General features: G+C 38.8%; 1 protein-coding gene across 1 annotated transcript in view; it reads right to left on the bottom strand.

The window, feature by feature from the left end:
• CFAP69 (cilia and flagella associated protein 69) overlaps positions 1-18,919 on the bottom strand; it is a 50,886-nt gene that overhangs the window by 19,407 nt on the left and 12,560 nt on the right. The window contains exons 5-15 of the mRNA XM_019530494.1: positions 18,466-18,542; positions 17,023-17,121; positions 13,520-13,669; positions 13,217-13,394; positions 12,151-12,274; positions 7,390-7,438; positions 7,155-7,276; positions 5,790-6,006; positions 4,410-4,574; positions 2,408-2,526; positions 609-727 (exon numbers count right to left, since the gene is read on the bottom strand). Coding sequence (XP_019386039.1) covers positions 609-727; positions 2,408-2,526; positions 4,410-4,574; positions 5,790-6,006; positions 7,155-7,276; positions 7,390-7,438; positions 12,151-12,274; positions 13,217-13,394; positions 13,520-13,669; positions 17,023-17,121; positions 18,466-18,542 — 1,419 coding nt within the window. The remainder of the gene's footprint in view (positions 1-608; positions 728-2,407; positions 2,527-4,409; positions 4,575-5,789; positions 6,007-7,154; positions 7,277-7,389; positions 7,439-12,150; positions 12,275-13,216; positions 13,395-13,519; positions 13,670-17,022; positions 17,122-18,465; positions 18,543-18,919) is intronic.

Below are 18,919 nucleotides of genomic sequence, written 5' to 3'. Positions count from 1 at the left end.
TTCTGAGGTCCCTTCCAGCCCTAATGTCTATGAAGCCTGCCATCGGAGGTGGTTCAAGCACCTACATTGAACACCTTCAAGAGTAAATTGGATGCCAATCTTGCTGGGATCCTATGACCCCAGCTGACTTCCTGCCCTTTGGGCAGGGGGCTGGACTTGATGATCTTCCGAGGTCCCTTCCAGCCCTAATGTTTATGAAATCTATGAAATCTCCCATAGCCAAAGAGTTTCTTTCAATTTGTTTCCTTGTGTTTAGATGAAAGCACGTCTTTGCCTATCAGAAATTACATCCTTTCTTAGTGCTGCTCTACACCACTTTTCTATTAACCTAATACTGTGCCAGCAGAGGCAGAAACAGGCTTCAACCAGGTTATGCTGATTTCAGCCAATACCAGTGGTAGCAGAGGTGGTGTGCCAGACACCACTTCAACCACTCCACTTGGGCAGCTCTCTGCCTGCTGAGTAGGGAATTCAAGCCAATGACTAAGCGCTCTTCTAAAATGCAATGTGAGCTAAATATGTCGACTTTTGAGAGAAGAGCAACAGCAAAGATAAAATCAAGGTTTCTCATTTTTTAACAATCATTGTTAAAATCATTCGATACTAACCACAAACAATCCAGTGTACTAAAAAGGAGTCGATTGTGACCTAATCCACTATAGAACTTCTTAGGATCCATCTTCAGTAATGGGATAAGTATATCCACTCCTTCACAGCCAAAGAGCTCCTGTTGAGACATTAATTTAAGCCATTATTTTTTCTATTTTTTTCTTCTTCTCCTATTTTACATACATCCAATAAAATCTCAAAGAAGTAAAAACAAAATCATGTTCCCTGTGCCTGTAATTGTCATTAACAACTTACTATAAAAAATGTTTTTGTATAGAAAGTGTTAAATTAAAATTTTTCAGATATTGATTCTAAAAGTTCTTCTAAACTCACCACTCAACTGAAACATGCCTATTTCCATTCATTATTTAGAATGATATAGAACTCTAGAGTCAGGTTCAGTCTCTTTGTTTAAGCACAAAAAGAAAATGGGAATTAAAAGTAAGTGTACTGAAAATTAGAATGTGGACAAATGCTCATTGCCTCTGTCTCTTTTGGGGTGCCTCCCCCAAAATTAAGCTTGGGGGAAATGCAGGGATCAGCTGCTGCTTAAGTCCTCCTGGTCCTTGGCAGGAAAACCCACCCCACACCTTTCTCAAACCAAGCTGACTGATCTGGGAAATGCACAAGGAACATTTTGCTGGCACCAGTCTTGGGAAGAGGTAATCAGCTGCTGTTCCCTTTGCATTCCCCAGACCAAGGTGAAGCATGGGGAGCCTTTCTGCACTGCTCAACTCCTCCCAGAACCAGGAGAATTCAAGCCACCACTGCTCCCCGCATCCATGTTACCCCACCTAGGAAAAGTGCAAGGAGCATTTCCCCTCGACTTGACTCTTCCCAGGCCTAGAGAAAAGTTGATTGACAGGGAACAGGGTTGCCAACTACTCACAAATTTAATAAATAAAGTAGTAAATAACTAAGCTAAAAACACCTGTCTGTAAAAAAAAAATTTAAAAAAATTGAGCCGTCCATAAGAAACATAAGAGCTGCCAGAGTGCAACTGAAGCTCCATGGCAGGAGCTCCAAGTGTTCCTTGTGGGAGGCAGCATGGCAACACAGACAGAGCACAACAGTGCCATCTGGTGTTTGAACACGAGTGCAACAATCTGAATTCTTGAGCTCTGTGGCTCATGGGACTGTCTGTAGCTCCTTCCCCAACTCTGATCCATGTACTAGCACTGTTGCATTCATCTGCCTGTAACGCTGCTAGGCGTAGGTATGCAGATAGTAGTCCTTGGGGGAGGGTGTCTGTGCTGTGACAGGGGAAGTGGGGCTGGCAGGGTTAAGGCTGGGGCGGGGCAGCATGGTACAGGGTGCAGTCAGGGGCAACCTTTTTACTATGGTTGCTGTTAAACCCCAAGTTTGAACCTAGCCCTTGTCCATGTCCTAGCAGACAGGATACATTTACATTATGTAAAACGTGTTAGTAAAAGATATTTGGTTGTAGACAGGAGTTCATTTGTCTTGGGTGGCAATCTTGGTGGGGAAAGGTACAGGCACTTGCTCCTGCACAAGACAGATTTTCCTGGTTGAAAGAGGAAGATCTTTCTCCTAGATCCAGCATGGTTTCCCCTGAAAGAAACTGCACAAACATAAATATGTTCCCAGTTTCTAGCAGGAAAGCAACATTTCTCCTGCTAGAAATGTAATTTCTGTTCTTACGTTAGCTGTCAATAAGCTTTAATCTTTAAGTGATCAGTTACAAATGACATTTGCCTTTGAAGAAAACCAAGAGTGTGATTTAATGAAAAGAAATATTTTTACTTTTCCTATTTGGATAAAGCAGAAGGATACAAACCTTTCTGTGAAGATCATTCTCACAAACAATAGACAGGATGAGTAATATATCAGTCTGAATCTCCAGTACGATGGCATCTTCCTTTTCTTTAGATAAGTTTGCTGCATACTTTAAGAGATCTACAAATTAATTATTAATGTGAATGTCCTATTGTTCATGTTCCTTTGTAACTGTATCTAGCTACAGCTCATATTTTTAAAATCAGCTTTCCAATCCAGTCTACCACAATCCACCATAAAATTTATATTTCCTGAGCTTTCCAAAAGTTCATGCAACCTGTATGTAGGGCTGGAAGGGCCCCTCCTGAGCCATTAAGTGCACTCACCTGCATTCATAGGAATATACTTAAGCAAGGAATAATACTCAGGAAGACAACTAGGTTGTAATCTTTACTTCTGTGGACTGAAGCTAATGAAACTATGTATAATAAAAGCTATGTTATCCGGCATTTTACCATCTGGAATGCTCCATTAACTGGCATCTGTTATAGATGGCATATGTTGTTTGCGGCAGTGGATCGCCGCAGTAAATGCGAAACTATAAATCCCACCACAGCACTTCCAGTTTCGCCGAGTCCCACTTCTTCCTTGAGGACCACAGCTTGGGGCAAAGCAGCCTGCATGGGGCTCCTCTCTCTGAACCCGGCACACTGATGTCATGGACTGAAAGCACCGGTGCACCGGCAAAGATGGCTCCAACCCACTGGAGATAAGCTCTCAGATAACCAGCATATTTGATTAACTGGTACCCCCATTCCCCACGGATGCTGGATAACAGAGCTTTTACTGTATTTAATAAGAATTCCCATGGAAAATGTTGCATCCAAACATTCTGTGATGAATATAAAGCACAAAATCCTGGCTTCATTGACCTCAATGGGAATTTTGCCATGGTCTATAATGGGACCAGAATTTCATTTGTGGATATAGTCTTTCTCCTTACAATGAACCTTATATTATAGGTCATCTGACTCTACTGTATTACTGAAAGGTTTTATTTTTTAAAAAAGAATAAAATTAATAAAACTCTTAATTTAACGACTGACACATATTAAAAATAATAAATAATGTGACAGTGGATGTGACTTACTGAATATGGAAAGGTCTCAAGACTGAACAGCTTTATTCTGCCTTTCATTTATTTTTTGCTATACGCACCTTATTAGCCAACAGACACACCACAAGCCTCTTATTTACACTGAGGCCACTGAACACCAATCTGTCAGCGCACACAGACTGTAAAGCGAGCTTTAATTAAATTTCTGCTCATTTTGAGTCCCTTTTTATTTCCAGAGTACAGTATAAACGAGTATCAGGGTAATGGTATCTAACTCTGCTCCTACTAATCTCAATAGGATTTCTGCCATTTATTTCAAACGCAGGATTTCGGCTGTAATCATGCATGTAAATTTACATGGGGATTTAGATGGTTCAAAACCAGGAATGATATTGGCAATCACCACCTAAATCATGGATTCATATCAGTTCAGTCAAGTATACATAAAAGTATTATCTAAACTAATCTATTCTCAGTGCACTTACTATTGTAGGTATTCATGTATTAAAACACCACCCTCACTTTGTAGAATGAATTAATGAGGATAGTAATACATTCTCTTTCTTATACTCGTGGCCTCTTCCTAACAGGATTGAAGAATCCTTTTGCTTGATGTCTGTGAAGAGCTAAAATACAATGAGTCTCCTTGTTCATGATTACATTTGCCATTAGTTTATACAGAAAATATTCTATACATAATTGCTTTAAAACTAAATGTATTTGCTGAAATGCCACAAAATTAAAATAAATCAAATAAATTAAGTTTTAAATGGATTGTCTTAATGCTTTTACAGTATGCCTGTGTACTCATGTTTAAAGAGTCAGCTGATAACATAAGTATTAAAAACTAAAAGCACAAGAACACAGATGGATTTTTGTGTGTCCTACTACCAAAGGAAGAATAACCGTACATTTTAAAAATATGACAACATAAATCATGCTTTACCTAACAGCTGGCTAATTGCTCCCTGATCACAAAGATCAAGGTTCACAGCATCGTCACAAAGGGACACCACAGGTCTCAGTACTCTCAGACTGTAGCGCATCTGTGCAAGTTTGTTGCCACGACCACCTGTACCATGGAAACTGTTACCTTGACCAAAGAAGGGATCTGTAGAGAAATCAGAATGAATACCTTCCTTTGTAACACAGCATATATTCAAAATAAAGATGTGTTAAAAAGCAGATGATGGGTTACAAGTTGTAAATAAACCAAAACCAAATAACTAACTGTTAATGTTCCAAGAGCTAACAAGCTTTAAACAAATCTTTCTTGTTTAAAAATAGTTTTCTAATAATATTATTTTTGGAATTCTTATATTATTAATCATGTCATATTTTATTAAGATAACATTTTTTTTTAAATCACAACAGAGATATGTTTTTAATTATTCCAACAATTTAGTTAGTGCTGGTTAATATGTTACCATCTGCAGCTGGAAACCTGTGCTCCCATATGATACATTAAGTGCATCTGGTGTTCTCAATCTTGTCCCACTGATTATTTGTCCACATCAGAAAAGACAAGTCTGACAAAATTGGTTACTTAGGTGAAGGAAGTACCCAAAAAGACCATAAAAAATGCAGGTGAGCAGGCATGTACTGAACTGCAGGCATGTTTACATGAAACATTTACTGCACATTAGACTAATTAGCTACTCAGTAAACATTGTGCATCTACATGTGTGCCCCTATTAGGCTGGAGTAAACAAATTTTCTCTACAGAAGCATATATGTAGACGCTGCCTTGGCTGGCTGGGACACAAGGGTGCTTCAGAATGAGGGCTGCCTGCCAGCTAGCTCTGTGCTGAAGCACCCTAGTGCCCCAGCAAGCCCCTCCCCACAGCATGCTGAGCTAGGGGAGAACAGGACTAGGCTGGCAGGCTGATCCCCAGGACCCCCTGTCACTCATGGCTGCTTTGACCTGGCTCAACATGTTACGCTGTCAGGTACACATGCAAACGCACACCCAGGAGCAATCAACTCCAGTGCAGTAAGCACTGAAATTTATTCATATGTATTAATATGCACATATAGACACATCCAGTGTGTAGAAAAGTGGAAAGTACTGAATAATGACATATTGGATTTAGCCAGTGTTATCAGCTGCTTGCTTTCTTCAGTACAAAAATTAATCATAATTTCACTAATTTTGTAATTTGAATGTTTTTCAAAAATATGAAAACAGATCACTGTCTCACGTGCCCCATTTAAATAAAAATGTACTCTGCTTCTTGTCATAATGGTTTTTCTAACAAAATAAATGTGTCCAGATGAGTTGCATTTTCAGGTCTATGGAGTGTGATGGAGATAGACATTTACTCACCTTGGCCCACACACCATTCCAGGAACATAAGGAGCCGAGTATTCCCTTGGCAGGTCATATAGTCATCTATTAACAAAGGAGCCACTGAAGCTAAGGTAGCAATTGCATGAAGCTGTAATTCTTCATACTGGGCAGCAGACCAATCATGAACACCAGGCTTTTCATTTGGTTTAACATAATAAAATAATGCTAGGATCACTTTCCCCTCACTAAGTAGCTGTAGATTCAAGAGAGAAATAGGATACAAGTGGTCACCTGTAAATGAGCAAAAATCTAAGGCAAATTATTTTTAAGCAGCTTTTAAACTCTGTTGTTTGCAATTCCCTCTTTGAAATTTTTAAAAACCCAAACTCTCTCTGGGAAGTATCTTTCAGAAACTAGCAAATGGCAACCAGGAAGATACATAGTTCCTAGCTTGTTGCAGTCAGCAGTCAGTGGATGAGCCCTGTTCCTGCTGAGATTGTTCTAAATGGTAAGTGATAATAAAAACTTGTTTTCTTAATTCCTTTTAAGTCATTTTCTTGCATAATGTTATTATGCAAGATCCTCAGCTGATGGAAATTACGATGGACCACTGAAGTTGCTATAAGGGTGGGAGGGATCTATGTGGGTGATAAGATTTTTTTCCCCTGACCTCCAACAAATTTATTTCTGTGAAGTTGTATTCATTAGTTTGTGCCATATGGATAGGTAATAGAGTTAAATCTGATTTACAATAATTTCCTTTAATCAACTAACTGGATGGCTATAATTTACATACAGTGCAATAACAAAAAAGCATTTTATATGAGAATGGGATAGATGGTGGTCATTTAGACACCTATGCATTCTTCTAACCTGTTATCAGCTTCAGTGGCTCAGTTTGGTAGACTTTGCGGAAGAGGATGGCTGCAGACATGAGGACAAAGTACTCAAGACGTGACAGGTCTACACAGGAAAATTACCCGCTGCTTGCAATGAAAGTCAGGAACAAGTACAGCTAAATTTGTGCTAAATGCAGTTCCACTGCAAATGTAAAACAGAAGATGGTTCGAGTTCTGCACCATTTCAGTCAACTGTGGTTTCTGAACTTAGTTTGTCCTGGTCTTCAGCTACATTTAAGCACTGATCTGCATTCACTTCCTAGCAACAGACAATATTCCTACTGTGGAATAGGTTTGCGTTACCTCTAAAAATAGGAACTATATATCAAACTGAAGCAACAGCACTTGGTCTGACAGTAAGTATGCTGTAAGATTATGAATTCTAAACTTAGAGGAACACATTATATATGGGGCTGCACTGATATGGATAGTAAAAAGATATTGCTCTGATCACTATGGCCCTTTTTTATTTATATATACCACCTCTTCAATTATAACTTACCTGTACAGCACAGAGATCCTTAGCTAAGACTGCGACAATGTTAAACAGCAACTTTTTCATCTCAAAATCCTCATAACTGTAGGTAAATTTAAATCCCCTTGACAAGTGATTATAGATTTTAACTGTGAAGGAAATTATAGCCAAATTACAGTTAAATACATAAAGATCAAGATGACATGCAAGAAATAATGCATTTTGTGTGTTAAATATGTTTAGTTAAAACTAAACTTCTTACCTTCACTAAACGTTGCTAATAGTATTAGCTGCTTGGTAAAACCACTTTCCTAATGGATACAAAAATAAATAAGCTTAATTAGATCAGAGCCTGTACTTTCATTTTATGTTTTACTCTCTTCTTGACAATACCTCAAAGTGTCATTCATCTTCTGTCAGAGGGTTGACAGCTCCATCCAGGAAGAGCACACACCAACTGCTGAAACTTCCTTAGCCTGACAAAGGGTTTTTGAACCCAAAAGCTTGCTTAGTAATTGTTTTCCAACTATTTAAGTTGGTCTAATAAAAGATATCAGAGTTACCCAAAGAACCTTGTCTGCCTATCTTCTGTCAGTGCACTCAGTATTTTACCAAAAGTAGGTAATACGTTTTTGTAACATTGTAATTAACTAAGGATGCAATCAGTTATTAATTAAATCTAAGGGTACAAACAAATTTCATTCTACAAAAAATACATACTTGTATGTGGAAGCTTAAGAAGAAAGATCAGCATTCACTGGTCAAATCTAACACAGACTAAGACAATGCTCTGACAAAGAGCTATAGTTAAGTCACTAAGTGGTCTAAACTCCCTATTCATTTGTGAGTATATATTTTTTGTGCACGCATTTGTTCCCACCTTGATTTATCTGGGTTCAAGTTATGCTTGTAAATGTGCTCCATGCCTTCAAATACTAGAATCAACAATGCTTATATGGAAACCATAAGCAAAAGGGCTTATGGTCAAGACTCACAGGAACAGAGCCAGGACCAGCTTAGAACTGGCCCAGAAAATCAAAAGAAATATAACATGTCTGTCAGCACTTCTCTCTTTCAAGATGCAACCAGGAGAAACTATGCTTACATTTTTCTGAGCCCAATGATCTGAAATCCAAAACCCAGCAACAACAAAGTCTGACCCAAATCTCACACTCCTAGTAAACAGAACCATATTGCAATGATCACTACTAAGTCTGTTTGCCAGATTAAAAGAAGAAAACAAAACAATCTGGCAATATTCAAAATAATAAACAGGTTTTTGACTAGGTTCAGTGTTAATTAAATGGCCATTTATTTATGATTTAAATGGTTTAATTTATGATATATGATTTAACAATCATTTAACAAAGACTGGACTATTAAACATTAATATTTTCCTTAGAATATTAATTAAATTAGTAAACGAAGATGGAAACAGTACCATGCAGGAATTTTATACAATGTAGCAGCAAGAATTTTACTCAGATAGTCTAAGATGTATTTTTACATGCAATTTTACAATTTACTTGTGACTAGACACAATTAATTTCACATTTGAAGATTCAGACTCAGAGAACTGGGGGGCAAGATCCCACAGAGACAAATCTGAGAAGAAAAACTGTCCAGGAGAGTTGGCGATAGTTTAAGGAACCATATTAAAGGTGTAAGAGGCAAAGGCATTCCAAGGCAAAGAAAGGATAGGAAGTATAGCTAGAAGCTGGCTTAGCTAAACAGCAAACTCTCAATGAGTTAAAAGCTTAAAACGCCTAAGAGTGTCATACATGTAAGCAGTAAGAAAAATCAGGAAGGCCAAGATACAAACTGAGTTGCAACTAGCAAGGGACATATAAGGCAACCACAAAGAATTGTACAAGTATGTCAGAAGCAAAAGGAATACTACAAGTATGTCCTCCTCTTAGTGAATGGGGGGTGGGATAATGGGTGAAGGAATGCACAAGGTAAGCATGGTAGACTCTGCTGTAGTACCGTGTACTGAGTTCTCCCAGGTAGAAAAGAGGCAGTCTGTGGAAAAAGTAAATAGGTGGAAGTTAGGAAGGCAATGGGTAGAAAAGGAGGGGAGGGGAGGAAAGGGGAAAAAATGTGTAAACAGTAAGTTCAGGCAGGTACCTGGTGAATCAGATGCAAGACAGGTTGTACCTGATTCACCAGGTACCTGTCTGAACTTACCATTTACACCCAGCTGCCTTACTTGGGTTGTAGCCTTACCTGGGTTACCAGGGGCTGCAGCAGCAATGATTCTGCTGCATGGAGCTTAGTCGGCAGCCAGAGCACAGCTCTGCTTTTGAGCAGCATGTATTGCCCATGCATGCGCTGCTCTGCTTTTTTCTCCACAAGTTTTTTGATCCCTCCTTGGATATCCAGGCATCAAAAAACCCACAGAAAAAAAAGCAGCATGGAAAAACATCTAAATGTGCAGTATGTGGCACCGCAAATGTGTTTGCAACTCCACGTACCACACGGCTGAGCTCGTCCGGATGCAGCCAATGTGTCCTTAAGACAATTGACTCTCAGCTGCCTAAACAGAAATACCACTGCTGCTGCCTGGCAAAGTATTTCTATTCCAGGAAGAACAATCAGCTTCCCTGCCTGAAACATGCACCCAAATTTTGGAGGGTTGATTTTTTGGGGGGAAAAAAAAGGTGCAGGTGGTATGTGAGTAAATATGGTATATAACTAGTATTGTGGATCATCATGTTCAAAGAGTGGTCCTCAATGATTCAACGTCTAACTGGGAGAAGGTGTCAAATAGGGTTCTCCAGGGTCTAGTTGAGTAAAATATTTTTTAATATCTTCCTTAATGATTTGCAGGATGGCACTGAGCATACATTTAGTACATTTGCAGACTTGGTGGAGTTGCAGATATGCCGAAGGGTAGGATTAAGATTTAGAATGACCTTGATAAGTTGGAGAAATGGGCCAAAATTAACTGAATAAAAATCAATAAGGACAAGTGCAAGAGTCCTGTACTTGGTATGGAATAATCACATGCTGAAATACAGACTGGAGAATGTCTGGCTAGGCAGGAATACTGTAGAAAGGATCCTGGCAGTTACAGTGGACCATAAGATGAATATAAGCCAACAATGTGCTTTTACTGAAAAAAAACCCAGTAACACATTGGGTTCTAATAATAGGAGTGCTTCTTGCAAGTCAAAAGGGAGTCATTTTTCCACTCTATTTGGCACAAATGAGGCCTTACCTGGAGTACTGTATCCAGTTTGGGGCACTACACTACCAGAAAGGCAGGAACAAATTGAGAAGAGAGCAACAAAAATGATCAGAGGTCTATAAACAGATTTATGAGAAAAGGTTGGAAGAACCAAGATGATTTACTCTGGAGAAGAGAAGACTAACAGAAAATTTGGTTACAGTCTTCAAATACCTGAAGGCTGGGGATAAAAAGGATAGTCATAGACTGTTATTTTTTGGCAGAGACAAGGAGTCATGAGTGGGAGCCATGTGCAGCATAGTCCTGGACTGACTGGAGCAGAAGCTACTGGATCTGATATGGGAGTGGGGAAAAGGGGAATCTCTGGGCCAATGGACCAGTCCAGGAACATTCAACACCCCTGTTTTAAATGATAAATTTGAGGTTTGTGTATTTATCTGAGATAACATATTACTAAAAAGTGAAAATTTCAGAAAAGAATTCCTCTGAGATTACCAAAACAAGAATCAATCCACTCCTTATGTTAGAAAATGTTTCTGCCTACCCATCCTTGGTACCTTTTGCATGAATACCACAAACAATGTAAAACAACTATATCAGCAGTAGAGATGCAAATATCATTTTTTAAAATATTCATTTAACCTTCTCTGATTATATTGGTTAAATGATTAACTGACAACACAGCAGCTCAGACACAGCTACTGCTGGAAGCTGCTCTGGGTTCTCAGGGTCCTTTGACTGGGGGAGAGGTGGGGAAGGGGGCAAACCCAGCCAGACAACACAGCCCAAGTGAAGCCCTGTGCTGGGAGGGAGGTAGCACCTGTGAATGAGACTAATCACTTAACTGATGAGTCATTAGACTGTTCCCCATTTTCCTCCTCAGCTATGGGCACTAGGCCCCCCTGTTCCTCCCCTCCTCCCTCTCTCCTCCTTCTCATTCCTCCCTCCCTCTCCTGCCTGCTCTGCTGCCTTTTGATTCTTGCTGGGGCACTGCACAGCTTCCCTTCCCTGCTAGACTGCGCCCACCCTAGCTAAAAGATAACCAAGGTAACTGATTGTCATTGCACTCATCAGTTAAATGATTGTTTAAACTTTCACATCCCTAATAAGTAATGCAAAACTAGTCCAAACTGAAAAGATTATTTTTCTAGCACTGAATACACTTTTTTCCATAATGAATTACAGCACTCATTTCTTCTGTTTCACTCCTGGACACATTGTTTGAGTTGATATGCAGTCTGTTATAAAACATATGGTATCTCAGTGGAGTGCCCCATTGTGTGCAATGAAAAGGGAAAAATTATTATGCATCTAACTCTACCTGCAGTCAAAAATATATTTTAAAACTTTTATAGCAGCTTATTTCACATTTAAATTACAATGACCATTCCAAAATGGTTACTGGAGAAAGAAGCCTTAATGAAATACTGTTATGCTATATTTCAAATTATACAAATTGCACAGCAACATCTTTGAATGCAAATCTCCTAGTGATGTAGTCCAAAAATAGTAGGTAGTTGATCTAAATATGCTGGAATGTGTTTGTTAATTTCAGTCTGCGATGATTCTACATAGAAATTATAAATCTAACCCGCAAAACAGAGAATGAAAAGAAAACTTGAAATGTACAGTAAATGACTTGAATTATTCGAGGAGACTGTGTAGTTAGGTAAACTCAGACTTCTCAGCGAACTTACTGTAATACAAATAATCCTAAAGTTTTCCAGTCAATATGTAAGACTCCCTATTGGATGGGGATATATTCTAGGAAAATGGGACTCATTCTAAATGGACAGATTACAAGCCTGTAATACTCAAAACAGAGATACTTACAATCATTGGTGCTTCAAGGTTTTCAGCTATGAGGGTGGCTATCACTAAGAGGTCATTTCTTAGTTGTCGATCATAATGGCGGAAACCATGCATAAGTAGATTCATAAATGCTTCCTTTAAAGCACTTTGAAGAAAATGAAAGTCAGAGCTTTACCCTTTTTTCACAGCACCAGTGTTGAAGAATCCAATTTCCACATCATACTTTTCCAAGTCTTGATAACAGTCCAGATACAAACAAAATAACTATTAATTTTTAAAAATTATTTAAAATGATATATTTTAAAATATATTTTATTTAAAAAAAAATGTATACAAACTAATGAATAGCCAATTCAGGAATTCACCAAATAATAATGATTTGTGTTTAGTTGTACCTAATTTAAGTTAAAATTGAATAGTTTTGTGTTGCACTGAATTTATTTAAAAAATCTTTTTAATCAAGCAGGGGAATGCTTAATTGTACCTTGCTCCCTCATTAAAATGCATTCTAAGTGAACCAGAAATACTTATGCTTTCATAAGCAACAATTCACCTCATCTGAAGCTTTGAAAAGACATGCAGAGAGCAAGCTATCACATAGGAGTGATATCTACTTGTGAGCCTGCTTTCTGCATTTCCTTTCATAGCATCTTATTAAGTGAGCTCTTGCTCCTGAAAGCTCAGTCTCTACCCTGCCTATTGCCTGACTAACATGGCTAACCATCTCTCTCTGCTTGTTGATGACTGAAACCACCTATTTATCCCAGGCAAGGATCTGAGACTAAGCCTTGTATTTTATAACATACTTTATTACCAATTTTATAATACTTTAGGCGTTTAACAATGCATTAATATACTGCATTTATTTAAGGCCTGATTCTTCAGTGATTCCATAATGCAAGATCAGGACAGCAATAATTATTGGTAAGAGCATGACTTCCACTACCCTTTTGTCCCTTCTTTCAAGATACTTGAAACAACTCCCACCCCAACCCAAAATACCCAATTCTGCCATCCCCTGAGACACATTACCTTAAATTATTTCAAAATTGCAATGCTTATTTACATAATATTTCCTTAGACTTACTATATGCATTCCAAGTTACTGAGCTGATTAACAATTTCTTCCTTGGGGGTGTTTTCTAATAAATTCCATAAGATTTCTGATGAACGAAACAGTAGTTGTCCAGAGGGATCAACATCATTTAGATGAGAACAGATTCTACTGGCTGCTTGGGCTTTCATCATAAGTTTGCAATTTACTCCTGGAATTAGAAAAGTCTGAATAATTAACTCCTTGTAGTTTGGTAATTGTTTTAGGTGTATATAAAGAACAGAATGTTTGATGATCTGAAATAATGAGATTGTTAAAAGAACATCTTGTACTAACCAGAGCTGGAAAGATGCTGTAAGGCTTTAAGTACCCATAACTTTTCAGCAAGTTGATTCTCAACTAATGCCAGTGACAAAATTAGAGTTTCTGCTAATCCTCCTAATTCAGCCATTTGTATCTTATAGTTTGCAACTGTTCGCTGATAACCTGTACAAACAAATGTTGAAAATTTAAGTATTTAGACATGCATGGTTTATCTTATTAACATAATATTTATCCTGCCTTCAAAAGGAAGATAATCTTCAATGTTCTAAAATTACTGAAAAAGTGAAACTTCCAATAACTAAAAAGTGGTGATGATGTATTGTAGTACATTTGTATTGTAGCATGCATTTGTGCTACAATAATGCCTAGAAGCACTGTCTAAGATCATAGCTCTATCTTGTTCAATGTGCTGTTCAAACACATCTACGTTATGTGTAAGCACAGGAAAAATCTCTGGAGAAATTCTACCAGGACTTTAACAAGTTCTAGCCCTCCCCCAGATTAACCCTTTGAGCACTCTACCCCGCAAATTCATTTCTTGCATGCCACTGTGAAACTTTGCAATGGCTGCATCAATACCACATTGTACCAAAAACAAGCCAACTGCTACATTACCAGCTCTCATCCCAAGCACACCACTAAATCCACTGTCTCCAGCCAAACTCTACATTACAAATCTAATCTTATTTGCTATGCTCACAACATAGCCCCAAAACCACAGCCACTCAAATTTCAATAGATTCAGGCTCAGACTGCATTCCAGCTTGCTACAATACCAACCCCATGACAAGGGCAACTGAATTCCTCTGATCATCATGTGGAGTCCCCAGCTGAAACACTTGAGACCAGAGGTGATCAGCCAATGCCCACAGGGGAACACTTCTCTGCCACCAAATTTCTGAGCCTGTGTGGAGCCCCAAAGGCCAGATGACACGGCACCAATCTGGTTATTGAGTTTGTGTCAGTTTGTAGGCAGATCTGGTGTTGTGGGGTTGGTCTGTGGCTGGATCTGGTGTGTTGGGATGACTCTGAACATCTGATGGTGCCTGCAGACCAGCCCTGCTGTCAGATCTTTGAACCAACCCTGTGGGCTGGACCTGGCCCAGGGGGGGCTGATGGATTAAGCACTACTGTTTTAGATACATCATTAATGACTTCCACCCTCTCCGAGAAAACGATGACCATTTCAAGCTGGGCTTGGAGGCCAGGACATCTCCTCAACCCCAAACGTAACATTTCAGCAGCAAACTACCTAACTCTGATTCATACCAAGTCACCATGCCTTGCTACATATGCAGATGTCAGTTGTGCCCCCTCATCAACTCTGATCGCAATATCACTGACTTGAACAATACAATTTATAACATCCAGGGTTCACTCACATGCTCCTCCACCAACATCATATATACCATCACTTGCTTCTAGTTCCCTTTACTTCAGGGGCTGGCAATTATTTTGGGTGGAGGGCTACTTCTTGAGTATACTGACTAGCACAGTTCCTACATAAAACAATAAATGGACACAGATTTGACATCAAATCCAGAACCACACAGAAGCCCATAGCAGAACACTTTAATCTCCCTAGAGATGAACTGACCTCAGGGTTGCTGTCCTTTAAAAAAAAATAAAATCAACCCCCGCAAGAAACAAATCAACAGACAAAAACTTTAAAAACAACTTGAATGTGGAATTGCGGAACAAAAAACATCTACAGATGACATCCTATTAACCTTAGTCTCACCAGGGACCATGGAGTCTTATCCCATTACCCAGACTATTTGTTACTCCAAGGACTCTCCAGGTGTTAAATAACTTGTTTCTCTTAATTGAACTAATTAGTCCTCCTGATTACCTCTCTTAGCAGCCTCGCCTCCCCTTGTGCCACTGCCTTCTATAAAACATTTTTCTTTCTATCCATCGATTCCTAGTATCTGATAGTTTCATGCCTCTCTGAACCAGTTAGTTCCTAAGGTGCTACTCTTCCCTATAATCTGCCTAGCTTCAGAGTAACACACCACCTCTTTCTTCAAACACAAAGAAACAGTTTCTGCTTGGAAATACTGAGAAAGGGCAGTAAGGGAAACAGGCACAGAGAGGTGAAGTGATTTGTCCCAGGTTGAGCAGCAGGGGTCCTGACAGATATGGAAAACAAACAAACAAAAAATGTGTTCAACCGCAAGCAGCAGTGCATTACTTCAACCCAGCTCTGAGTTGAGGTGGTTAGCCATGTTAGTCTGAAGTTAGGCAGAAGGTAGGACAGGCTGACTTCTCGGCCTCTCTGAACCAGTTAGTCTGTAAGGTGCCACCTCGGCCTACCTTATCAAACAATATAAAATTGCTTGAAGGTTTTTCTTAAAAGAATGGATATTTTTAGAATAAAAAAAAAAAAAAAGTTATCCTTTAAAAAAAAAAAAAAAAGATTCTGTTTTAGGCAAATATATCCCATTACTTCCTCTTTGCAAACAGTTCCAATTCCCAATGCCTTCAACAGCTTCAACAATATGAATCACCCAGGATTCATGCTTGACACATGTTTAACGCTCTGGTTCTGATGCAGCTAAGTAACAGAAGCTTAACTTTCAGCATGTGAACAATTTCATTGATCTTAATACAAATACCCAAGTGACTAAAGTAAAAATGTATGCAGGTGCTTTTCTGGATCTGGGCCAGCATGCCTAGCACCTTGTAGGATAACACCTCAACTTAAACTGTGTTTCTACAAATATTTATATGCATGGTTAACTTTTAGCACATGAACAATCCCACTGGGGGAAAGATAAGGGGAAAGACACATGCGCATTAGGGAATAGTGTTTACCAAGGGAAAATCCAGTTCCTTATTTCTGAGATAACTTGCCTTATTTTCTAAAGATAGATGCACAAAAAAGTCACCCAGTATTTCAATACTCAGTCAAAGTCAGGGAAACGACTCACCCGTGTAAATATAAAGCATGCATGGATGTATTTGCAAAACAGGAAGCTTACTTTTTAACAATAAAAACTGGGTCATGTGCTTTGACAATTCTAGATACCTCTGACTGGATAAAAGGGTGCCAAAAGATTTTTTGCAAGCCACAAAAGCTAGCTCTGTCTGCAACCAGGAGGAGATCACACTCTCTCTCGAAACAATACATGTCCAAAATCAAAACCTTCAACCTTTTTCTATTTGGGAGCTCAAACCTATCTACTCCTTCCTTTGGTATCATCCATGTTTCAGAGTGTTTGTGGTCCTCCCCAGAATTTCATCCTAAACCCAAAGCATTGTTATAAATAATGCAGGACCAAATTAAACATGAATATACTCTCCTAGCAGTCAGATACTGTCACTGGATACATATTTGATAATGTAATATTTGAAAGATATTTTAAGTTACATTTTATATGTTTCTATTGAAATGATATTATTTTCCAAACTATATAGTTAATAAATGTAATTGCTGCAGTTATTTTATGGGGAAAAATCACAGACATTTGATTGTATCATTCTTGTGAGATTTTTGAAATGGTATATGTTACCTGAAAGCTGTTTCCTTGGTGGTTTTGCATCATAAAAGCTAATGATACATTTACAAATTTGTATCCTGACTTGAGAACTTGGCACCCTCATTAAGTAACCTGTCAGAAATAAAATGAAATTGTAATTTACAATGATTTTGACAAAGAGATTAGAGTGCACACTTGGCAAATCTGTGGATGACACCAAGTTTGGTGGAGCTCCAGACACTGGAGGATAGGGCCATGGTCTAGAATAGCCTGGGTAACTGGAGAGAGAGCTCAGAATCAATCACATGAAATTCAACAAAAAAGTGCAAGTCCTGCACTGGGGACAGGTTAACTGCATGCACAAATATAGACTGGGGAATGACCAGCTTGGCTGTAGACTGCAGAGAAGGATGTGGGGCTTATAGCAGACCATAAGATTTGTAGTAAGTTTCATAGTTGTTAAGTGCTGGAAGGGACCTTACAGATCATTGGGTCTAGCCACCCGATGAAAGTGTGCTCTCTTTTTTTTTTTTTTTTTTTGCAACAAAAGTCAATAGCATGCTTGGTTGCCTTAAGAGGAATGTTACTTGCAAATTGTGGGAAATAATTCTTCTGCTGTATTCAGCACCGGTAAGGCCTTACTTGGAGCACTGTATCCAGTTCTGGGCCCCAAACTTCAAGAATGATATGGACAGATTGAAGAATCCAACGGAGAGTAACAAAAATGGTTAGAGAAGCATGGTTTATGAGGAAAGACTGAAAGAACTAGGGTTCTTTAGTCTGGAGAAGAGAAGACTAAAGGGGAGTGGGGAGGAAGATTTGATGAGTCTTCAAATACCTGCAAAGTGATTATAAAGAGGATGGAAATAGGCTTTTTTCTGTGGCCACAGGAGACAGGACTAGATGCAATGGCCTCAAACTGCAGCAGAGGAAATTCAGGTTAGAGATTAGGAGGAACTTTGTGACCATGGGGGTAGCCAAGCATTGGAACAGGCTATGTAGAGAAGCTGTAGAATCTCCATCTGTGGAAATTTTCAAGAGCAGCTTAGACACTTGCATGGGCTGGTTTAGTCACGCACGTTCCTGCCTTGGGTGGGAGGCTGGACTAGATGACTTCATGAGGTCCCTACCAGCCCTACTTTCCTACAATCCTGATTTTCTCAAAGTAGAATGAATTTAATCATCTGATTAAGCTACAGGAGTAGGCATATGTAGGTAACCCTCACGGGTAGCCTCACCTACTGGGAAGAAGATACTCAGCTAGTGAGGGTTTTGAGATTTTTGCAAAGCTTCACAGATAATGTTGCTCACAAAAAAAAAATCTAAATACTAAGCAATTCCATATATTGGCTTATTAGGCTGCAGTGACATAAATTGGACAACAAAATTATACTAAGACTAAATTAAAAGAGAGATAACAACTGTAGTTATTTTTATTATACTGGGTGCTTTTGAAGCATAGCAATCTTAACTTACCAAGCTGTGCAATTGATTCTGAGACTGTCTTGGTATAGTTTATTTCGTCAGATAATTTATTTTTTAAAAATGGTAACCTGCAAAAAATGGTGAAAACAGATTATTAGGACTGCACTTAGAGCACAGCAGAAAACAAGTCTACAAATGTTAATGCCAGCAATTCAATGAAAATATATATCTTAATTTTTATTTAATGGAATTCTTTTGGAATTAAAACATTTTTTCCTAGTGTTCTTTATAACACTAATTCTGCTTTCATGATCTGACAATTATGTTTTTGGATGTGGAACTACATGGCTGTAGACATATGAGCTAAGAACACACGTTCAGGGGCATTAGGGGGAGGTTAAATCAGATCAAAATGGCTGCCCAATATCGTGTAAGTCAGGATGGGAGGAGTAGAGGTAGGGCTGGCAGTCCAGCAGGCTGGACAGGATAGAGGGCCTGCCAGCGG

Source organism: Crocodylus porosus, unplaced genomic scaffold, assembly GCF_001723895.1.
Source record: "Crocodylus porosus isolate Cpor-Errol unplaced genomic scaffold, CroPor_comp1, whole genome shotgun sequence".
NCBI classification, from domain to species: Eukaryota; Metazoa; Chordata; order Crocodylia; family Crocodylidae; genus Crocodylus; species Crocodylus porosus.
Note: the sequence above shows the minus strand (reverse complement) of the source record. Positions and strands in the feature narration are given on the sequence as shown.